The sequence below is a fragment of the Ammospiza nelsoni genome, chromosome 3 (assembly GCF_027579445.1).
Source record: "Ammospiza nelsoni isolate bAmmNel1 chromosome 3, bAmmNel1.pri, whole genome shotgun sequence".
Taxonomy (NCBI): Eukaryota; Metazoa; Chordata; class Aves; order Passeriformes; family Passerellidae; genus Ammospiza; species Ammospiza nelsoni.
Genome location: NC_080635.1, coordinates 69,501,258 through 69,521,432, shown reverse-complemented (window position 1 = coordinate 69,521,432; position 20,175 = coordinate 69,501,258). Strand labels below are relative to the sequence as shown.

General features: G+C 45.4%; 1 protein-coding gene across 1 annotated transcript; it reads left to right on the top strand.

The window, feature by feature from the left end:
- Positions 1-6,190: 6,190 nt before the first annotated feature.
- GPR6 (G protein-coupled receptor 6) lies at positions 6,191-7,177 on the top strand. The gene has a single exon (XM_059469078.1). It carries the CDS (start codon positions 6,191-6,193, stop codon positions 7,175-7,177), a length of 987 nt encoding a protein of 328 aa, XP_059325061.1.
- The last annotated feature ends 12,998 nt before the right edge of the window (positions 7,178-20,175 follow it).

Sequence of the window (20,175 nt, the reverse complement as noted above, 5' to 3'; positions counted from 1 at the left end):
GTGGGGAGATGTACCAGAGCAAGCACAGGAAAGAAAGCCTGACTACAGCCTCACAAGGTGAGTGAAGCTGGAGATTTGCTCCTGCCTCAAAACCAATGTTTCTGTATTACATTGCAGTGGGTGCTTAATATGGTTGTTGGCACAAATTTTAGGTGGGGCATAATTCATTCCTGTGGGAGATTTGGGGCAGAAAATCAGACTTTCCCTATCATTTCCACAGGGACTTGTTCACTCATTATATGAGTATATAAGGGGCTGTGTCTGGGCAAATGCTTTCTCCTAGGTTTTATAAAAATGTCCTGCTTGGGTCTCTACAAACAAAGACACGAGCACCAATTTTTGGGGAAGCATTCTGGGGCAGATCCTTCTTGGGCAGAAGTGCAGAAATGCTATCTCAGCCTGTCCCTCTGGTCAGACCCATGGCTGAGTTTATTCTATTCTCCACTTGGACCCTATTCTGAGCTCTACCTGTCAACAGATCCTCAGCATTGCAACTCCTGGCTTAGAAATAGATTTTCCCCCCATTTTGAGGAGGCTTATACCTTACTATTGTTCCCCAAGCCCTTTATAGAAACTGGCCTGCAGAGCCACGTCTGTGCTGCAGGCAGGGAAATTACCCATGGGTGAGGATGGAGCTGTCTCCTTGCAGTTTCTAATAAAGCAATTTCAGAGGGGAAGATGGGCATAGAGCTTTTTCCACAATGAAATTTATTTTTAGCTGGCATTCTAACACCTGGAAGAATTGTTCTCAAATTCACTATTAACTTTAATGAAAAATATCTATCTACACCCTCCTGTGTAGCCACTGTTCATCAACTTATAGGATCGCATGGAACAACAGAAACCAGTGTTTTTAGTTATTTTAGCGAAATAAATTTGCAGTTTCTTTTCACAAAGCTGTAAAACAACATTTGTTAGTTGAACTCTGGACTCCCTCTTTTAGATGTGTAATTTTAAGGCCAGTTTGAAGCCTTTTAAAAACTTTGGCAAAAAGGTTTTGAAAAAGTTTAAAAGAAATAGAACAATAAAAGACCTTGTTCCATTGCACTTGATGACACATCTAGTGATGAATGACCTTTGTTGCTGCTGCTTTCTTTCCATCAACAGAACAAGCAGGGCAAGGAAGGAAAGGTTGCAAAATATGTGTATTTAGCTTCAGCTGACTCATCACTAATCTCTAGAAATAAATAGAGTGGACCAGAGGCTGACTTTTCCAATAAGGATAAGCAGTTAGCATACAAACCCACGTGCAGCTCTTTCCACATCCAAAGTTGCTGGCCTAAGTTCCTCCTTTGGAAGCTAAGCCAGCTCCTGTGGCTCAGCCTGGCTGGCTGCTGGCAGTGGGCTGATAGACGTGGAAATTGCTAAGCACGTGTTGATAGCTCTCACAGTATCTGTGCCCTTTCTAAATCACTATATGGAAGCTCAAGCTTTCAAAAAACCTTCTTGATAAATAAACATCTCTGGGTGGTGAGCACTCAGAAAAGGCATCTCTGTTTGACTAAGCTTAAGAGGTCAAAGCTGCATCCAAAACTCATCCTGTCTGCAGTGGGGTGGGAGAAGGACGAGGAATCAAAGTCTGGAACCTTGCCACTGTCAGCCAAGGGCACAACCAGCAGCTGCTGAAACTGTGAGTGGGGCAGGGGCAGGGGAGGTTGGGTGGGAATTCTACCTCAAAACCAAAATTTCAACCTAAGGTTCAGCCTGAATCCATTCCTGATGACTGGTATTTGTTGCATTTTTGAAAGCAGATTTTCACCTGCTTATGTGAAGTTTGACCCTGTACTTTCTGCTAGTGATTCAGAGACCCCAAAAGACACAGTATCATTTTCAAAAGCACCCATAAAATCCATTGGAGAAACACAACCTTTTTAATGTAAACCAGGATTTTCAACCCAAGTATGTGCTAGAAAAAATGTGATAGTTGTTTGCTTGCATTTATGCAGACCCATGTAGCCTTTTCTGCAAGTGAAACAGATTTTACAGACATGCAGGCTCTTTTCTGGAATGTATCTTTATGAGGGGCACAGCAGCCAAGCAGCTGGCAACTTTTCATAAAGGAGTGTGAGCACCATGAGTGCTCCATCAAGAAGAACAGTCAAGGTCCATGTGGGAGACACGATGTGGCGTGGAGAAATGGGACTGTGGAGGATGAGATTGAAATCCTAAACGGTGTTTGAACCCCTCTGAGCTTTATGTCACCAGTAGGTTTTGCAATGTGGCATATTTGCAGGTGGACACCTGCTGAAATATGAAGGATCAAGCAGAGGGTATCATTAGTAAAAACCTAGAAATTGGTGTCGCCAGGTGACTCAGTTCTCAGTGACTGAGTTCACCAAGTCAGGAAAATGATAAACATGAAGTGCCTAAATGGATTGCTAAGGGCTTAAAACATCTTTTCCCACCAGCTGCATAGACATCTCTGAAATGCCAGTGCTGGTTAGCTCACCATCTGTGTTACCCCCCCCCCCCCGTCCCCCTCCTCCCGCCTTTATTTTAAGACTTCTTTATGTTTGCCAGAAGAAAAATGTCTCTTCAATATTTTCAGCGTGTTATTGGAAAGATAAATTTTGAAGAGAATTTTTTTGTTGGTTCCAACTCTTGCTATGTAAAGCACATTTAATAATGCTTAACATTTACTCAGCCTACTTATTAATCATTAAAAATACCAGCTAGCAAAATAATCCATAGTTAACTGAAATTAAGTAATCACATATTAAAATTACACGACAATACTGCTCAGCTCTCAGAACAGATGGAGAATTCAAGCAAAGAGGTTTTAAAACATTTGTTTCAGCAACTTTTTTATTTTGTTGCTGCTTAATTTTCAGAAACTCACTAAGATAATTACTGAGCTATATCATACACGATGCTTAGGTATGCACTGCTGGAACATAGCTTCTTATATTTATATTCTCCTGTGAGATCTGCAGATCCAGCCTCAGCTAGGAGGGCAAGATGAAAACATCTTGATGACAATGCAAAAGTTCTGACCAGACTTATTTCTCTGCTGTCCTTATGGTGCTGTGGGAACTGTGGTGGCTTTTAGGCACCAGCTTTGTACCTACTCTTTGACTCCCCTTTTTTCCACACAACCAGTTAAAATTAAGAGCAATCCAGATGGCTCACCTTTTGTTGGAATGACTGATGCAAGAATTTCTACTAAGAAGATAAAAGGCCTTTAATGACAGCTATGGAAATACAAACTGCTCCCAAGGAGGTATAACCATTTTAATAAGTGTGGAATTGGTCCCTAACCCTGCCAATTGATACTTGGCAACATGAAGGAGATGAGGAAGATGCACAGCACTGCTCCCTCAGCTCTGTAAGAACCCGACGAGGACTGTTAGAGCATCCTTCTCTTGAAAGGGTAAAATTCCAGGGAAATGAGGGAACTAAAGAGCTGAAAGAACTCAGAAAAAACAAGGAGCAAAGACAAGCTGGACATGTGCATCTCCTGTTCAGCGACACACTACAGTGGTTGAGCAATTCTTTCTCCGAGTGAAATACATGACCACAGGCATGGGGTGCGAGACTATCCCGCTCTCAGGCTAAAAATTCTTCCTTCATCTCACTCTGAGATCCTAACACTCTCACAAGGTTCCACCACACATGAAATTACTTCTGCCTTGGCACCATGGGCTCTTAATGTTTTCAGTTAAGGAAAACTGTTTAAAATCCATAATATATATAAAAAAAATACACGGCCCTATGATATACATGCTATTGTAACCAAGACCTGCCACATACTTTTTTCCCAGCCATAACAGGTTGGTGAAAGATGTGACAAATTGGTCCCAAACCAAGACTTTCCACACTACATCTCATTACTGAAAACTAGAAAAATTACATTTCTCTTTCTGCTATATAGACGCCATAAAATAACTGTAGATTTTACAGCTTCATAGTGGACCCAGCTGGTTCGTGTTTGCAAACCTGACTTGCTAAGTTTGAATGGCAGCATTTTTAATCAATTTTGAAAGATGTTTGGAATAATTTATTCTGCCACAGTCATTTTAATTAATGTTGAAATTAACCACCTCTGTTTGAGAGGTAGACTGAAGGATTTCCTGTGGGCAAATATAGAATTTTACTTTACCTCATATCTTACCTTGCCTTCTGTTGCCTTGCTCTGTAGCAGCTCTTTCCACACTGGGATTCTTGTGATTTCAATATTAATCTTAATCCAAGTTTACATTGGCCATACCTGTTCTGCAGCTGGCAGAGGGTACAGGATAACTGCTGAGTTCTCAACTATAGCAGGGGTACTTGACCGAGTGTTTGAGTTGAGGAGACTTGCAAACCCTTCTTAACTCCACTTGTAACTGGTTTTACCGCAGTTACTAACACTGTTGTAATGCCTGGATAGGTAAGGGAAAACACAGAAAAAGATGGCAGGACACCCCACAGGGACCATGGAGACAAGTTGTAGTGAAGGCAATTGCTAAATAAAAGGAAAAATTTTTACAGCTGAGGGTGAAGCAGAGCCGCAGGTTGCCCAGAGAGGCTGTGCAGTCTTCTTCCTTGGGGATAATCAGACTTGGCTGAATGAGACCCTGAGGAAACACTTTGCACAGTTGATGCTGTCCCTGCTCTGAGCAGGTGGTGGGATGGGAGAGATGCCCCAGACCAGACCTCTGTCCACTGGTCCCTTACAAATTAAGCTTTTCTGAGATCTGTGTTTCAGAATTCCTAGGGAGCAATGGCTTCAGTTGTTTACAGAGGTACAGAGTGTCCACAGCTTATTTTGATGATAGTGTTTAGCCTGCAGGAGGATATTGACAGGAGTGGATGTAATGAGTGCTGACACTAATTCTTTTTGAATGTGCCCACCTTTTACCGTGGCACAGCCTGCATGCTTCCTTTGTTTGGACTGTTCAAGACAGTAAACACATTTTCTTCTAATGTATTTTTCAAAATTGTGCCTAGATGGTTTACATGCTGTTCTCATAACTGAGAGGTTATTTTATTTCCACATTCTTTTGATTGTCAGTCCCAGAACAAACTGTGTCCTAGACTGAGGTGGGGACACCTTTTGGCTTGTCCCCTAGGAAAGCTGTGCTGCTGCAGAGGGAAGCTACCCACTGCCCACATTTGTTTGACACTGGTTTTGTCAGCAATGGGCACAAGAACGTTATCCTTTGACCACATCAATATGTATAAATATTTTAAAGGAAGGTGTCATGGGGTGGTGCAAGGCTCTTTTTGGTGGTGCCCAGTAGCAGGATGAGGAAGAACTTTACATGGAGGGTGGCAGACCACTGAAACCGGCTGCCCGGGGAGGCTGTGGAGTCTCCCTCTCTGGAGACATTCAAAACACATGTTTCTGTGGAACATGTGGACACGTTCCTGTGTCACGGGCTCTGTGCTGAGCCTGCCTTGGCAGGGGGGTTGCACCGCGTGTTCTCCAGAGATCCCTCCAGCCCTGGCGATTCTGTGATTCTGATTCATCTATTCATGCTTTAGAGAGGGAACGTGCTGGCTGCTGCTTGGTTGTGAGACACAAAGGGTGGGACAAGGAGAGAGCTGATATCTGCTATGCCCGTGGGATTGAGTATTCTATGGTTTGACCTTATCATTTTGGGGATCTCAGAAAACGGCGCGGTTGCTTTCGGCGGCGAGCAGACTGTCAGCCCCAGAGCATGCACAGTTCAGAGAGCGCAGCTGTGGAACGAGCTTTTCCCAGCTGTTTGGAGCGCTACTCGGGCACACTTCCATCCGCCGGAGCACGGAGCTCCCGCTGGGCTGAGCCCTCACAGCCAGCACTGCACGGACGGCACCCACCGCGGGGGAACCGGCTGCGGAGGGGGGGGAAGAGCAGCGGAGAACCGGCTCCGTGTGTGTGTCTGTGTGTGTGCCCACTTCTCCCTCCCGGTGCCCCCTGCCCCGGAGCCGGGCGGGCAGAGCGGGCCGGGGCTGCCCCCGCCGCCTGGGCAGCCCGGCCTCCCCGCCGCCCCCGGCCCGGGCTGCCCCCGCCGGGCCGGGCCCGCCCCTGACGTGAGCGCGGGGCGGGGCGCGGGGGCGGCCGGGCCGGCGGGAAACTTCTGCGCCTTCAGCACCACAGACAGGGCGGGCGCGGTGCCGCCGCCCGGCATGCGCGCCCCGCCGCCCCACAGCCACCCCTCCGCCGCCCCGGCTGCCCTCGCCCCACCGCCGCCGTCCCCGCACAGCCCCGGCCGCCCCGGCGGCCATGGAGACGGCGGCAGCCCTGAACGAGAGCGGAGCGGCGGCCCCGCGGCTGCCAGCCGGCGGCGGCAACTCCTCGCTGGAGCTCTCGTCGCGGCCCCCCGCGCCCGCCGCCCTCAACCCCTGGGATGTGATGCTCTGCGTGTCCGGCACCGCCATCGCCTGCGAGAACGCCCTGGTGGTTGCCATCATCTGCTACTCGCCCGCCCTGCGCACCCCCATGTTCGTGCTGGTGGGCAGCCTGGCCACGGCTGACCTGCTGGCCGGCCTCGGCCTCATCCTCAACTTCGTTTTCCAGTACGTGATTCCCTCGGAGACGGTCAGCCTGCTGACGGTCGGCTTCCTCGTCGCCTCCTTCGCCGCCTCCGTAAGTAGCTTGCTGGCCATCACGGTCGATCGCTACCTCTCCCTCTACAATGCCCTCACCTACTACTCGGAGAGGACGGTGCTCTGCATCCACACCATGCTGGCCGGTGCCTGGGGGGTCTCCCTCTGCCTGGGGCTGCTGCCCGTCCTGGGCTGGAACTGCCTCCACGACCGCACCTCCTGCAGCGTCGTCAGACCCTTGACCAAGAGTAACGTGACGCTGCTGTCTGCCTCTTTCTTTCTCATTTTCCTCATCATGCTCCATCTCTACATCGAGATCTGCAAGATCGTCTGCAGGCATGCCCACCAGATAGCTCTCCAGCAGCACTTTCTGACTGCCTCGCACTATGTCACCACCAAAAAAGGAGTCTCTACCCTGGCTATCATCCTTGGGACTTTCGGAGCCAGCTGGCTGCCTTTTGCCATCTACTGTGTGGTGGGGGATCCTGACTACCCCTCTGTGTACACGTACGCCACGCTCCTGCCTGCTACCTACAACTCCATGATCAACCCCATCATTTATGCCTACAGAAACCAGGAAATCCAGAGGTCCATGTGGGTGCTCTTCTGTGGTTGCTTTCAGGCTAAAGTGTCCTTTCGCTCCCGGTCCCCCAGCGATGTCTGAGTGACTTTTCTCTGTCAAGCTGCACCCAGTGACAATCTACCCAGTGAACTATTACAGTGCCTGTTCTAAACTTCAAACTACGTCGTGAAGTCGTTGGAAACATGCTTAAGTATTAGCACTTTATACATGTTTGTATCTCGGAGAGTGGTTCGGAGTATGGAGTTTTGGGTTCCCTGAAAAAAAAAAAAACCAACAATGTGGTTGTATATAGATTTGCACATCACATTTGTAAAGTGAAGACATTCCAGTACTGCTTGACTATAGCACCTTATTTCTAGCTGCTGACCTGCCAAAACAGTGTTGCCTTTGTGAAGGGCAGAGGGAAAGAAAGTTGTGTTCGTGTCGTGTTTCTAAGTGTGTGTGCTGGGGGAGGGAAGGGTGTGGGGATGTATGTATGTGATGTGTGTGTCTATCTAGACTTTGCTGCACAACAACGATAAATTATAACATTTTGTATACAAATAAAAATATTTAAAATGTAATATATCCTGTGTGTTTAGATGCATTTAGAAAGAAGAGAGATGGCAAATTTGCCAGTTAAGCAAAGACCCTTTGTTTGCTTTTGAAGGCTCCCCATGTAATTCTGCCTAAAGAGATCATCATTCACTATGGAGATGAAATACTGGACCAAGAAAGGCACCTTCCTGCTTGTTTGTTTGTTCTCTTCTTTAGTCTGGCAAAGAGTAACAAAGAGCACAAACTCTTTTTTTTTTTTTCTTCCAACAACCAAGGAAACAAATAGCCTAGTCAAATAGGCTTCTTGTTACAGTTATTCACCAGGTTCCCAGTAGCTTTAATTTTCAAGTTATAAATTAGCACTTTACAATAATGACCCATTTAAAAATTATTAGACTGTGGGGAAGAGCATTTTCTAAACTGGGCTCTTTTTTCCTATTTTAGTCTAATGCTAAAAGGGAAAAAGGGAAAAGGGAAAAAAAGGCACAGTATTCTTTCTTAAAAGCCTGTAAAATGCCACAATATGTGGGCTTTCCTTATAATCCACAGTTCTGAGGGGAATCTGAATTGTTTCTCTGCCTCCTTGTTCTTGGACTGGATGCTGTAGAAAAATCATTTAAGTGCATCTTTGCTGTCTGCCTGTCTCAGAGCAGTGTACAGTCTTGTGACAATCCCATGGCTTAGTGGCTTCAGAGGTAAATGTTGTTCAGAGTTTGGAACACTTCTTCACTCAGGTTCAAATCCAGCAGTGACTGATTTATTCAGATCAACAGCACGTGCAGCAGATTTCAGGAGCACAGTTGCTGTTCATTTACTTATAATTATGCTACACTTATATCTTGGTTATGTTATAGTTTGTCACTGTGTTTCTGTTTGTATTTAAGGGCTGAAACAGATTCCTTTTATATGTGTGGTACCATATATGAAGTTTGGACTAGTGCTTTTCCCAGTTTATGACTGGCAGTGGATCAAACTTCTGCCTGCTGGAGCAGTTGGGTCCACAAGGATCCAACAAGCCTCAGAGAGGCTGTGAATCAGTAATGCTGTATTATGTGCAAGTATTATGAAACCCAGCATCATTTCACTGATAACACAAAGATATTTCATTTAAAAGAAAAATTGGTATTCCAGGCTGCTAGTTCCACTGTTTTTATCAGTTCTAATAATCACAAATCTGACATTGTAATTGATGACTACCTTCAGGCATGCAGTTCTTCAGGGAACTGTTGCAGAGGTGTTACAAATATAATTAAAACTAGATTTTGTTATAGGTCAAAATACTGCTCAAATTAAGACTTCTCAAGTTGCTGGTAAAAAAGATGTTTTTATCCCTTTTTAAGGCCACATCACATATGCTATGTGTAAGCCAGCAAATAAAAGAGGCCTGTGGCTGGGTGGCACACAGAGTGCTCAAGCTCCTTTCCCCTTGCAAAGCCAGAGACCAAGCTGCTGGCTGGAGCATCCTCCCTGTGCTCTGACCTCACCCTGCTGAGACTCAGCCACAGGGGCTGCAACACCCTCAACAGGAACTGCTGAGGGAAAAGACCAGTAAGTGTCTCAGACAGGTGAAATGCGGCAAAGCTTTCTGTTAAAACTAGAAATTGTGCCACCTACTACACTTTAGCCTCGTAAATCTTTGTCATTTCTGTGTTGATTGGAACAAAACCATGGGAGAGGGTTGCTGAGTGCAGATCCTCTCACCCTGGCACTGACCCTGCCCCCAGGTGTGAGATGTTGTGCGGGACCTGAGCAGGTTTCTGGGAGCCTTGTACAGGCTCTGAAACCAACATTGGCTCTAAAAGCCCTAGGAAAAACTTCTTATCCTTACTTTTAGTCCTTAGAGGGGCAGAATCTGCCACAGGTCACCTCTAATGCAACCTCCCTCCTTTAACCCTGTCTGGCATGGGGGGATTTTCACCATGAATTCATTGCACAGTGACACTCTGTATAAAAATTAGATAAAGAACTTAACTGAATAGAAGCCTACTTGAGTAATAAACCACTTAATCGAGTAGCGTAAACAACCTAGGTGAGTTACTCTTCAAATTTTTGTTCATGTTGCTTTAAATGAGACTTTGTTCCTTTTTTTTTCTGTTATATGATCACATTTTCAGTTATCACTTTCCCCAATGATTCACTGTGTCTAAAAACTAAAGTTGAATCCCTCCTGTTAAAAATGTGACACTTTCTAAGTGTTTCCCCAAGCATTCTTCTCTTCCAGGTAGAAAGTTCAGATTACAGTGATCTTAGACATTCATTTCCTGAGACATTACAGATATTTTTTCTATATGTCACATTCAGAAAGATATGCTGACTCATGATTTCTGGGAAAAACTAAGGTAAAAGAGGAGAGAGTATTTTGATACATTTTGGTTAGCCCTGACAGTGGAGTTGATATTAACCCACTTGCAGTAAAATACTTTAATTTTCCAAGTGAATCCACATATACAAGAACACCTGAGTGGAATAACATAAAGGAGGCTACCTAATCTCTTCTGTCCCCAAACAACATCCCATTTCAGATGACAGAGGAAGTCCAGGAGTTGTGTATAGCATGACACCTGTATTTCTCTTTCTGAGCTTTTTCTTGAAATAGCAGGCATTTATTTGAGAAAATGGTGTTACATTTGCAGTGTCTGGACCCACAAACTCCTCCTGTTATCAGATGCTGGCACTTTAACCTTGATAATGAAACTATTTGGGGAGATAGAAATACCTGGAGCTCCATCTCCAGTCACTGGGTAGGCAGGCCTTGACTCCCCCATATTCCCAATGGAAGGCAGTCCAGGGGACAATCATGTGTCTGCTCAAGGAGGACTGTGTCTGATCTGCTATTTCCAAAAGCCCATGGGCAACTTTGCCTGCATAGAGACCAGGGCTGCAATGGCAATTGCAATTACTATTTCCTTGTCCCTGCAGGCCCATGGGCTCAAAGCTTTTTATGTTCTCATGTCAATGGTGCAGTCTACAAGGAGAGAAAACACACTGAGTGAAGTGCCAGCATGACACCCAATGTTTGGTAGTGGTGCATTCTTTGTAATCTGTTCTAGAAATGGAAATGAGATTTCCTGCTTTACCACTCTTAAAAAAGCTTTGCCTTATTCTGATCTAGATACAATAATGACAGGCATGGTCTAAAGAGCTCCCAGCCTGTTCCCACTGAAACCAGTGATATTCTATTACACTTCAGCCAAGATAATGTCAGTATGTCATTACAAAAAAGTTACCATTTTAGACGGGCCTCAGCTCCAATCTTCATTAGAAACTAATGGTTCATTACCAACCTTGAAGATCATACTGGACTTGCAATGCCTTGCAAGACCAAATTCCAATTATTTGGCTTGCTTGAAGTGCCTCCCATTGTGATGAGCTCCCTTGTTTCAGCAGGAGCAATTACAGAATGAAGAGCACAGCTCTGGTGAGGAAGACCTGGTTGGGAGCCTGTAGGGGCTGAAAGCCCCACACACTGCTTGATTTTCTGTGGGGCTTCTGCCTAAATCCACAGTAAAACAGTGGAAAAGAGACTGACTCTGCAGGCTGCTTTGTATGAGTCACTGTACATTAAAAAGCCAGCTGGATTCAAAATCACAGGTCAAACAAACCCTCTTTATTTAGCTAAGCAAACAAAAGGACAAAACACTTTTGAACCTGAAAAGCGAGTCTGTGCATATTTTTATCAATGTAATGATCCACAGGTACTAAGTAACCCCGACGAAGCACTAGAACCTCTAATCTCCATTCTGCCTCTCTCCCTTTAAAAAGGATAATTTTCTATAATGAGGTAAAAATAATTTCTGATATTGCAGCTGCTCCTCAGCATTTCAGCTAGCTGTTGTAGCAGTCATTATTAAGAAGAGTAAAGGACAAAGGGAAACAAACAAAAATGTTTTCTCCTTCTTACTGCTTTATGATGAGATGTGTGTTACTTGGAAGGAGTGACCAAGCAGGTGAGATTCAGCTCTGCGTGGAGGATGAGCCCATCTGGATCTCACCTTAATACTTGCTGGGTTGGCTTGTTTGGGGGACAGTCTGTGTTGTGACAGTCTCCCCACACTCTCATCCTCCTCGAGCGAGCTCCTCCCTTGAAAGCTCACAGAAAGCAGCTCCCAGGCTGCTGCATTCTGCTCAGGAGTGCCTCACAAAAATCCCCTGGGTAGAAAACCACTATGCCTTTCCCTGCCCTCTTGATGCTTAAACTCTTTCTTCTGACTACAGAGAGCTCTCCCAGGGACAGCATTCCCCCAGTGGCAGCTCCATTTATTGAGGGCAGTAACTCCAGTGTCCTGGAAATAACCCAGCTGCTGCCGGGGCAGCTGGAGAACGGCAGAAGCGCTGACTCAGTGCTGACAGTGGAGGTGGCAGCCGGTTCAGCGGAGGCAGGTCTGCTCCTGTCAGCTCTGTCTGCTGCAAAGAAAGGACAGGAGGCAGCCAGAGGTGAAACAATGGTCAGCTCTCTGTGAAGGCTCCACAAGTTGCAGCAAAGCCTCACAGTGAAGGGCAGATTCTCACTTTTTTTTAAAATTAGTTTACTTTGTTGGCATCACAATACAAGTGGTGGGAGAGAAAGAGCAAGAGAAAAGATGAATGTGCTTGTATCTGGTCAGAGAAAGTGTGCAGTGCTTCACTGTATGACTCATGGCATGGGGGCAGCTTCTCCAGCAGGTACCTTGGGTACATCGCCTGGCTGTGGTGTAACCTTCCAGCAATGAGGCCACACACAAGACAAAAGACCAAAAATATTTCTTTACTGCAGCATTGTTCGGGTTATCCTCACTCCTAGACCTCTTGAACTGAAAAATGCAAATGCAGGCAGATCTCTTGAGCTGCCCAAGCTACCATTCGGACAGTGAAGGGAGAAACGTAGTCCAGATTCAACTTTTGTCCTGCTTTGAACACAAGTAAACTTCAAGCTGCAAAGCCAGACTTGGCAGTCACCTACAAGACAACATCTTTTCCATCTCCTGCTGCCCTCTGTGCCCCTGGCACAAGATGCTGGGGTAGAACATCTTTGCTCTGTCCCTTGCACCTTCCTCTGTGGCACAGGCTCTCTCTCCACCTGTGCAAGACTGGAGTTATATCCATACAATAGCACATTTTTAAGGATGTGTCAGCACTTTAAGGTGAGAGTAAGATGCTTAGGATAAGAATTAGGAAGAGGATTTAAGCACCCACACTCCTAAAGGTGGGCCTGTCAGCAATCTTGCTTGCTGAGTGGACACACAAATACCAAATCAAACAGCTGCTCTGTGTCTCTATCCTCTGTGCCCGTATAGCCAGGCAGCAGCACGTCCACAGAGCACTTTCCAAGCAACACCAGCAGCCTGGAAGCCGCCTTTTCCCACTACACTTGGAGGGGATTGAGATGTCTGTACACCTGTGTTTTCCACCTGGCCTCATTTGCTGGGAAAGCACAGGAATACCACACAGGATAAGAATTATCTGGGTTTTCTGGCTCTGCACTGTCCAACATTTCCACACACTTAATTCACTCCAGCAGGGAAAGGGCTGAGCTGGGACACTGGCACAGGGGGTTGTTTGTGTGCAATGGAGGTTGATCAGCACTGTTGGGAGCACTTGCTTCTCTAGCAGGGACAAACTGCATGCTATGCTTCATGGATGGGGTCAGGAGGAGGCAAATCGACTGAACTGGGGGAATATTTTAAAGTGTAGGTTCTTTTTTTTTCATGCTACTCACTCTCTAGCTCCTGACTAGTTTAAAACAGTGTTGTTTTTCCAGAGATTTTCTCCAAGCAAGCTTCCTGCTGTGCAGTTGTTTCATTTTGTAGTTTAATTGAAAGACTGAGATTTTTCAGGAAAGAATTGGAAAAGAGTTTTGAAAATTGAGCTTGAACCTTCTGTCTTTTTTGAGATAAGGCATACTTTGTGTAGATCAGTGCTCATTTTATCACCACCAAGAATTTGGTATGCATAGTAATAATTATATTTAAAACCAAGGCAGAAGGAGTGGTTTTGGGAATATTCCACAAGTGGTAGATTGTCTAAATAAAGGCTTAGTTTCCTATGAAAGTAATTAGATCTATGATACTCCTTGAATGACTGAATTATTTTTTTTAATCAGCACCTTTGCATCACAGAGAGATAATGTCATTGTATACCTGCAGACAGATACCATTTGTCACTCCTACTTGTTCCTGCTTTTTATAGAAAGGAGCACGTCTATGTAATATTAAGATGCTGTCAAAAAGAAATCTGGTCTGGTGGAAAATGAATGTGTAAGTTAATATGGTGATCATGCTACATTCCAATATCAGTCTGACTTTTGATACTGTGACCAGTTTTTGTTAGTAAGTAGGAAGCTGAGTTTTCCTCAAGAGTTTATCTGATTTTGCCAAGCAGAGGTGTATTTTGTTTTAAACTTCATTTTGTAGTCACAAATAAGGAAAATGGGAGGCAAATAAGGAAAATGGGAGACAAGGCTTCCCTCTTTCTGCTCTTGCTGCTCTTCAAATGTCTCAAATAAAATAATTAATTGTATTGAATTGTGCTGCTGAAATAAATGCATCAGAAAACCTTTTGCAGGCAGAGTTTGGGTATGGAGCATGATCTGTGCAGCAAGCACAAACCCAAGACTTTGAGTGGCTCCCTTACTTGGGCATGGCTGAAGATGGACTCCTTCCTCCCAGGGATCTCAGCTGCTCCGTGGATGTCAAAGGCCATCACGTGGGAGACAGACATTAGCAGAGCAGCCCATTGTATGAGGCCTCACTTGTAACACTGGAACAGTGGGCTCTAACAGTAATCAGATACTGCCCATTCATGAACAAGAACAGCTAATTGCATTATTTTTATTTTGAATGAAATTGGGAAGATTAGAGCACTTTGCTGTATTTGCTGTCACAGCGTTAGTTCCACATGAGATGTGCTTGAGGGAAATAAAGGCTCTGCAGAGTCCCCCAGCTCCCCCAGCCATGCTGAGGTGAATGCCCTGCTGCTATCTCATCTGCTGGAACCCACAGCTATGTTTGCAGCACACAGCTCTTGTTGTGTCAACCAGGCCACCTTCGTCTTTCGTAAGACATTTTTAGAAGTTGGAAAAGGCTCTGTCTCTGCCTTCATTGCCATTAAAACTGGGACATTTTGCCAAACAATAGTGTTCATGGTATTGGTCAGACCCATAAAAGCTTCCTAACAATAACAAACAGGACTTGAAGATATCCTTCAGGAAGCCCAATGGCATGACAGGCCCTTCAGAATTATCCCCCTCAGAGGGGTCTGCTCCAAGGGGAGCAGTGTTACTTCTGTGCCACTTTTGCTCTTGCTGCATCTGGGAAAATCATAAATAATAAAGATCTGCGGGCCTGTCTGGCAGAGAGGCAAGCAAAAATGACTGCAGCTGTCAGAGCTGCAACTCACTTGTCTACAGTGCTCCTTAGAAACACCTGTAAGTGACTGGTGGAGTTTATTTCCTGCTTTTGAGGTGAAAAGGCACAACAGGAGTGATATTTTTCAGGAAGCCCTTACACTCCTAAGGGCTTCAGAGAGAGCACTGAAGGCTTAGCCTGCCTCACCACTATGTGCTGTTTTACAGCCAGGATAATTCTGAAGGACCTGTAATGCCATTGGGCATCCTGAGGGATATCTTCAAGTCCTGTCTTGGGGGTGCAATAGGCAGGGCAATGCCCTGTGGTTCATTTTTCATTGCCCCAGGGCAGGACCAGGACAGGTAAAAGTGGGTGTAGCAACGTAGTCCCACCGACAGAGCACAGCCCATATGAAGGCACACTCAGTCTAAAAACACCCCACAGCTGCTTTTACACATATCAGAGAGGTCAACCAGACCTTTGGGTGGAGGTAAACACTCACCCTGCAGCAGGTGACCTCATCTGGGTGGTGGCTCCCATTTGATATGGACACACAAGCCTGGCTACACCTGAGAGCAGGAGCAGAGGGCAGAGATCAAAATAGGCAGGATGGGGAGGGCAATCCAGCTCAGGGGATATGCAGCTGCTAGCTCCAGCACAAGCCCCTCTGTGACTCCCTCAGGGAAGAGGGTGTCTTTTCTCTCCTAGCTGTGTCACACAAACCCCAAGTTTGGGGCAAGTGATGGTGCTGGGCTGCTTGGAAACCTTCCTCCCCACTCTGCTTTGCTGCCTCTCAGAGAGGCTCCAGACATGGTCTGGAGTTAGCTGGCATTTTTAATCACAAACTGAGACTGAGAAATACACATTTATGTCCTTGAACATATTATCCACAGGCAATAAAAATATCTTTTAAACAACCTAAGGCAGCTTTTATATCATCTTGCCTTTCGCTCCATTCCCAAATGTCTTAATATGATGTTTATAACTTTGTCTGTCCTGGTATCACCTCTCTTTGCTACCACATAGAGGCTGTTCCTGCTTCTTAAGATGACTCTCAGGTGGCCTCCCTTTAAAATGTATAACCCTCTATAAATTCATGGCAGCAATTTCTCGGCTGCTGCAGCTCCTGGGGCCATCGACTGGCTGCGATGTGCTCGCTGTGCTGCACTGAGCCAGGTCCATTCCCCCACTTCACCCCAGCCCAGGCGAGGGAAGAGCTATTGCTCTGCTGCTTTCCCATCGAGCTGTGCTTCCCAAGAGCTGCTGGCACACTCCCTCCATCACAGAGCTGCTGTCTGTCTGCAAGCTCGTTTATGCTGTGACCCAACGGTGGAGGTTTCTAACTTTTGAAAATGTGTCTTTGTAGAGAGAGCAAAACTCTCTATGTTTATCTTATTCTTTCTGGCTTTAATTGCTAAGGTCTTACTTTAAGCTGATAGAGGAATCTGCAGAGCCTGGGAGCCTTATTATTGCTCGTTTGTGCCTTGTTTGTGTTTATTTTTCTTTCTACAAATATGACAGCTGCTTTGTGAAAATATCTTTCACAGCTACAGTGAAGGAAGAAAGCCTGACACAACCCCCTCTTCTTCTGTCCAACCTCTCAAACGCAAGGGAGGAGACCTTCATTTGGGTGAAATTTCTGTGTAAAACCCCCTGGGAGGGGGGGAGCTCTAAAAGCACTCACTGGGGGAGTGCTGTCAGAGTGGGAGCTGTACTGACTCACAGGTGTCTGTCTCACCCAAAGTGTGATTCAATTTTCTCATTAATTACTTGGGTGATGGAGCAGGGACAATACTCACTCAGTGGGCAGCTGTCAGACACCAGGGAGGGGCTGCAGTTACCCCAGAGGATTGACTTGGTATTCAACATGATCTTATCAAGTCGGAAAGAGATTCTGGGGAAAAAAAATAAAGACATTTTGTTAGAGGCAAGCACAGCAAACCAGTGGGAAATCAGCTGTGGAAATCCAGATGGGGAGTGAACAGCTGTGTAGGAAAAACACAGAGGAGTATCCTGAACTGAGCTTGGTCAACAGCTTCTCCTCACCACTTGTGAGGAGTCAGGGGAACTCCTCCAGTGTGTGAAAGCTGCTGTAAAAAAGAGAAGAAATCTTGTACGTCTAAAATCCATGCTTTGTAGAACAATGAATGATGAGCTTAAATGACAGCAAGGAAGAGTCAGGCTTGACACTGGAAAACTGCCAGAAACAAAGGAGCACTGGAACAATCTCTGTAGGGAGGTTATTCTTCATCACTGGAAGTCTCCCAAAGCAAGTTGCAAAGATCCACCTGGAACAGCACAGAGAGAATGATCCTGTCTCCAGAGAGAGTGACAGGTTGAGTAAACTTGTGCAGTGTCTACCCGAACTACTCACGTTTATTACAGCCACGTGTACTTCTTTAATTTGCAGTTTCAGTAGCAGTAGTCAGGTGCTACAAATGCCACAGTCCTCTCCTCTCCTCTCCTCTCCTCTCCTCTCCTCTCCTCTCCTCTCCTCTCCTCTCCTCTCCTCTCCTCTCCTCTCCTCTCCTCTCCTCTCCTCTCCTCTCCTCTCCTCTCCTCTCCTCTCCTCTCCTCTCCTCTCCTCTCCTCTCCTCTCCTCTCCTCTCCTCTCCTCTCCTCCCTTCTCTTTTGTCCAGACTTTGTGATTACTTTCCAATTTACACAATGTCAAGACAGCAGAATGGAGCCCATATAAAGCAGAATTTATTATAAATAAACATGGCAGGCTTTCCCCCCAAAATGTTTCCTGCACAGTGTCAGCATCTTATTAATCAAGCATTGAATTAAGCAACTCTGAGGTTGCCTGTGTATAAACACATCTTTTTACATCAGCTTTTCTTTTGTTGGACTTTTGTGCAAGCCCATTGCCAGGAGAGAGTGCTACAAATCATCCCTCACCACAGGAGGTGCCTTGGAACACTTCCTGTAATTACTGCTCCCAGCTGATTAAAGAGAAATGACTGGAGTCTGAGGACATCTGTACCTGCAGGTACCAGTCAGGGCATTCTGTTTCATTGAGATACCATGCAAAAATATTATGGAGTAAATCATCTTTCCACTTAGCTAAAACTGAGTTTGGAAACTGATGGCAAAACCAATAGCAGTCTAGGAAAAATGTCTCAGGTAAAATGTTTTCTATGGAAATGTTCTTTATTCCAGGCTACCTACAAACTATGTAAGGGAAGGGTTACTGAACCACTGCAAGCTCCTAATACCAGACTGCCAGACCCAGACCTGAGCCCTTCTCATTTTTGTGGTGTGAGCAACTGCGCACCAGGCAGAGTGCAAGGCCCACAGCAAGCAGGGTTTGGTGCTATCCAAAATATGAAAGGGTGGAAGAAAATCTTCTTGGACCCTCATGTCTGCAGTATGTGCCCTGTTGCACTAAGGAGACTGCAAACTAAGTCATAAAAATGTGGGTAGACAAACGGGGCTAAATTCTAGTCCATGTGATTAGGACACAGACATTAATTATAATTAATGGTGTCGGTCAGAGTTAGTGGTGTCTGACAGCAGAACTAAGGTAGGAGTGCACGTGCATTTGTGCACAGGTCAGTGTCTGCAGCCTCAGAGGACAGACCTCATGGCTTTGTCAGAAAGGTCAGGATTGGAGAATTCTTAAGGGATCACCCAGGTTCTGTCCTGCTCAGGCTGCTCAGGGAACCTATGGAAAGTAGCAGAAAATAATGCCATCCCTCTGACAAACTCTGGCCAAGTTTTGCTGAGAAAGCTGGATAAAGCAAAGTGTCTTGAAAGTCACTCCTCATAATTGCCAAACGACTCCACCACCTACTACAGCTGGTAAATAAAAGCCAATAAGGGAATCAATAAGTAATAATATAGCAAATAAGCTGACGAGTGGGAAGCTGCGTGTGCTCATATGGGACAGATGACATCAGACAAAATCAATAGCTGCCTTTGTCAAAGTTATAGGCTTGGTGGCAGCTGTGGATATTTATCCACATTACAGTAACTTTCTACAAAGAAGCAGGTACAAAATCTGGGGAAGTAATCTGTTCAGGCAATCATGCCACCAAGTTTGAATTAGACAAACTTGGTTAGATTAAAAGAAAAAAAAGACAAGAATTCAGTGTTTGGGCTCACTCACTCACTCAGGACAGAATAAGGATCAGAGCCCAGACACTGTCCAACATCCCTAAAGCTGTAAAGTGCACTGATCATCCTGTGCAAAACGCTACTCATTCGCCACCCTAAGTAATTATTGCCTAAAGACCTACATATGGTTATAAAAATCTGTGATACAGAGCAAGTTCACTACCCATTGATCTTTCATTTTTGGCAGTGCACACCTGTAACACTCTGTCTCTATTCTCTCCACTGAGCACACCCAGGGTGCTGGTAACCACCTTCAAAATCGTCATAGCAAAACACATGGGAGACATGTGGGATCCACTGCCAAATAAAATGTTATCCTTCTTGATATCCTCTCAGAGCATTTGCTTTTGTGTGAACATCAGGTTAATGCAGACATTTAGCACAGTCATGTGACTGGAATAAGAGTTAATATCATATTACAATTAGTTCTTTGTGTCAATTTTGCCCTGAGTAGAAAGGGAGACATTACAGCATTTTTTTAATGTACTATTAAAAAATCTTCCTGATAGGAAGATATGTGACACAGCAATAGGTGCAGTTGTCAGCAGTAGGAAGACTCTAATCTGCAGATAACTAGCCAAAAGAAAACTAATAGTTTAGCTAACATCATTGGCATCATTTATTGCAGCCTGTAAAAGGAAAATCTGCTCTTGAACAAGCTGCCAATATCTCAGGCACTGATACCTCAATATCTGGGCACTAATAAAGGTGCAGCCCCAATGTTTGCACAAAAACCTTTGTGAGAAGGGGATCAGTCACTTAATTTAAAGTGACTCAGGGGCTGTTTGCCTTGCCAACCACGTTTATTTCTGAGCAGTCCAGCCCCTTGGCTGAAGCTGTGCTGGCTCATGCTGCAGCTCATCCCTGCTCCACTTGTCCAGGGTCACTGAAAGGAGCAGGACAGGCACAAACCACCCCACTTTATACAGATTCACTGATTTCTCTTAGTGAAATGCTTGTTCTGCTGGCTCCACACAGAGAAGCAACTCTGTGAGCCATTCTCCATGGACAAGCAGCTTTCCCCGGATGGAGGTCAGGACTTGTGCTGTGAACATGAGATATAGAGGTTTTAGTATCATCCCTTCCTTCCTCTTCTTCTTC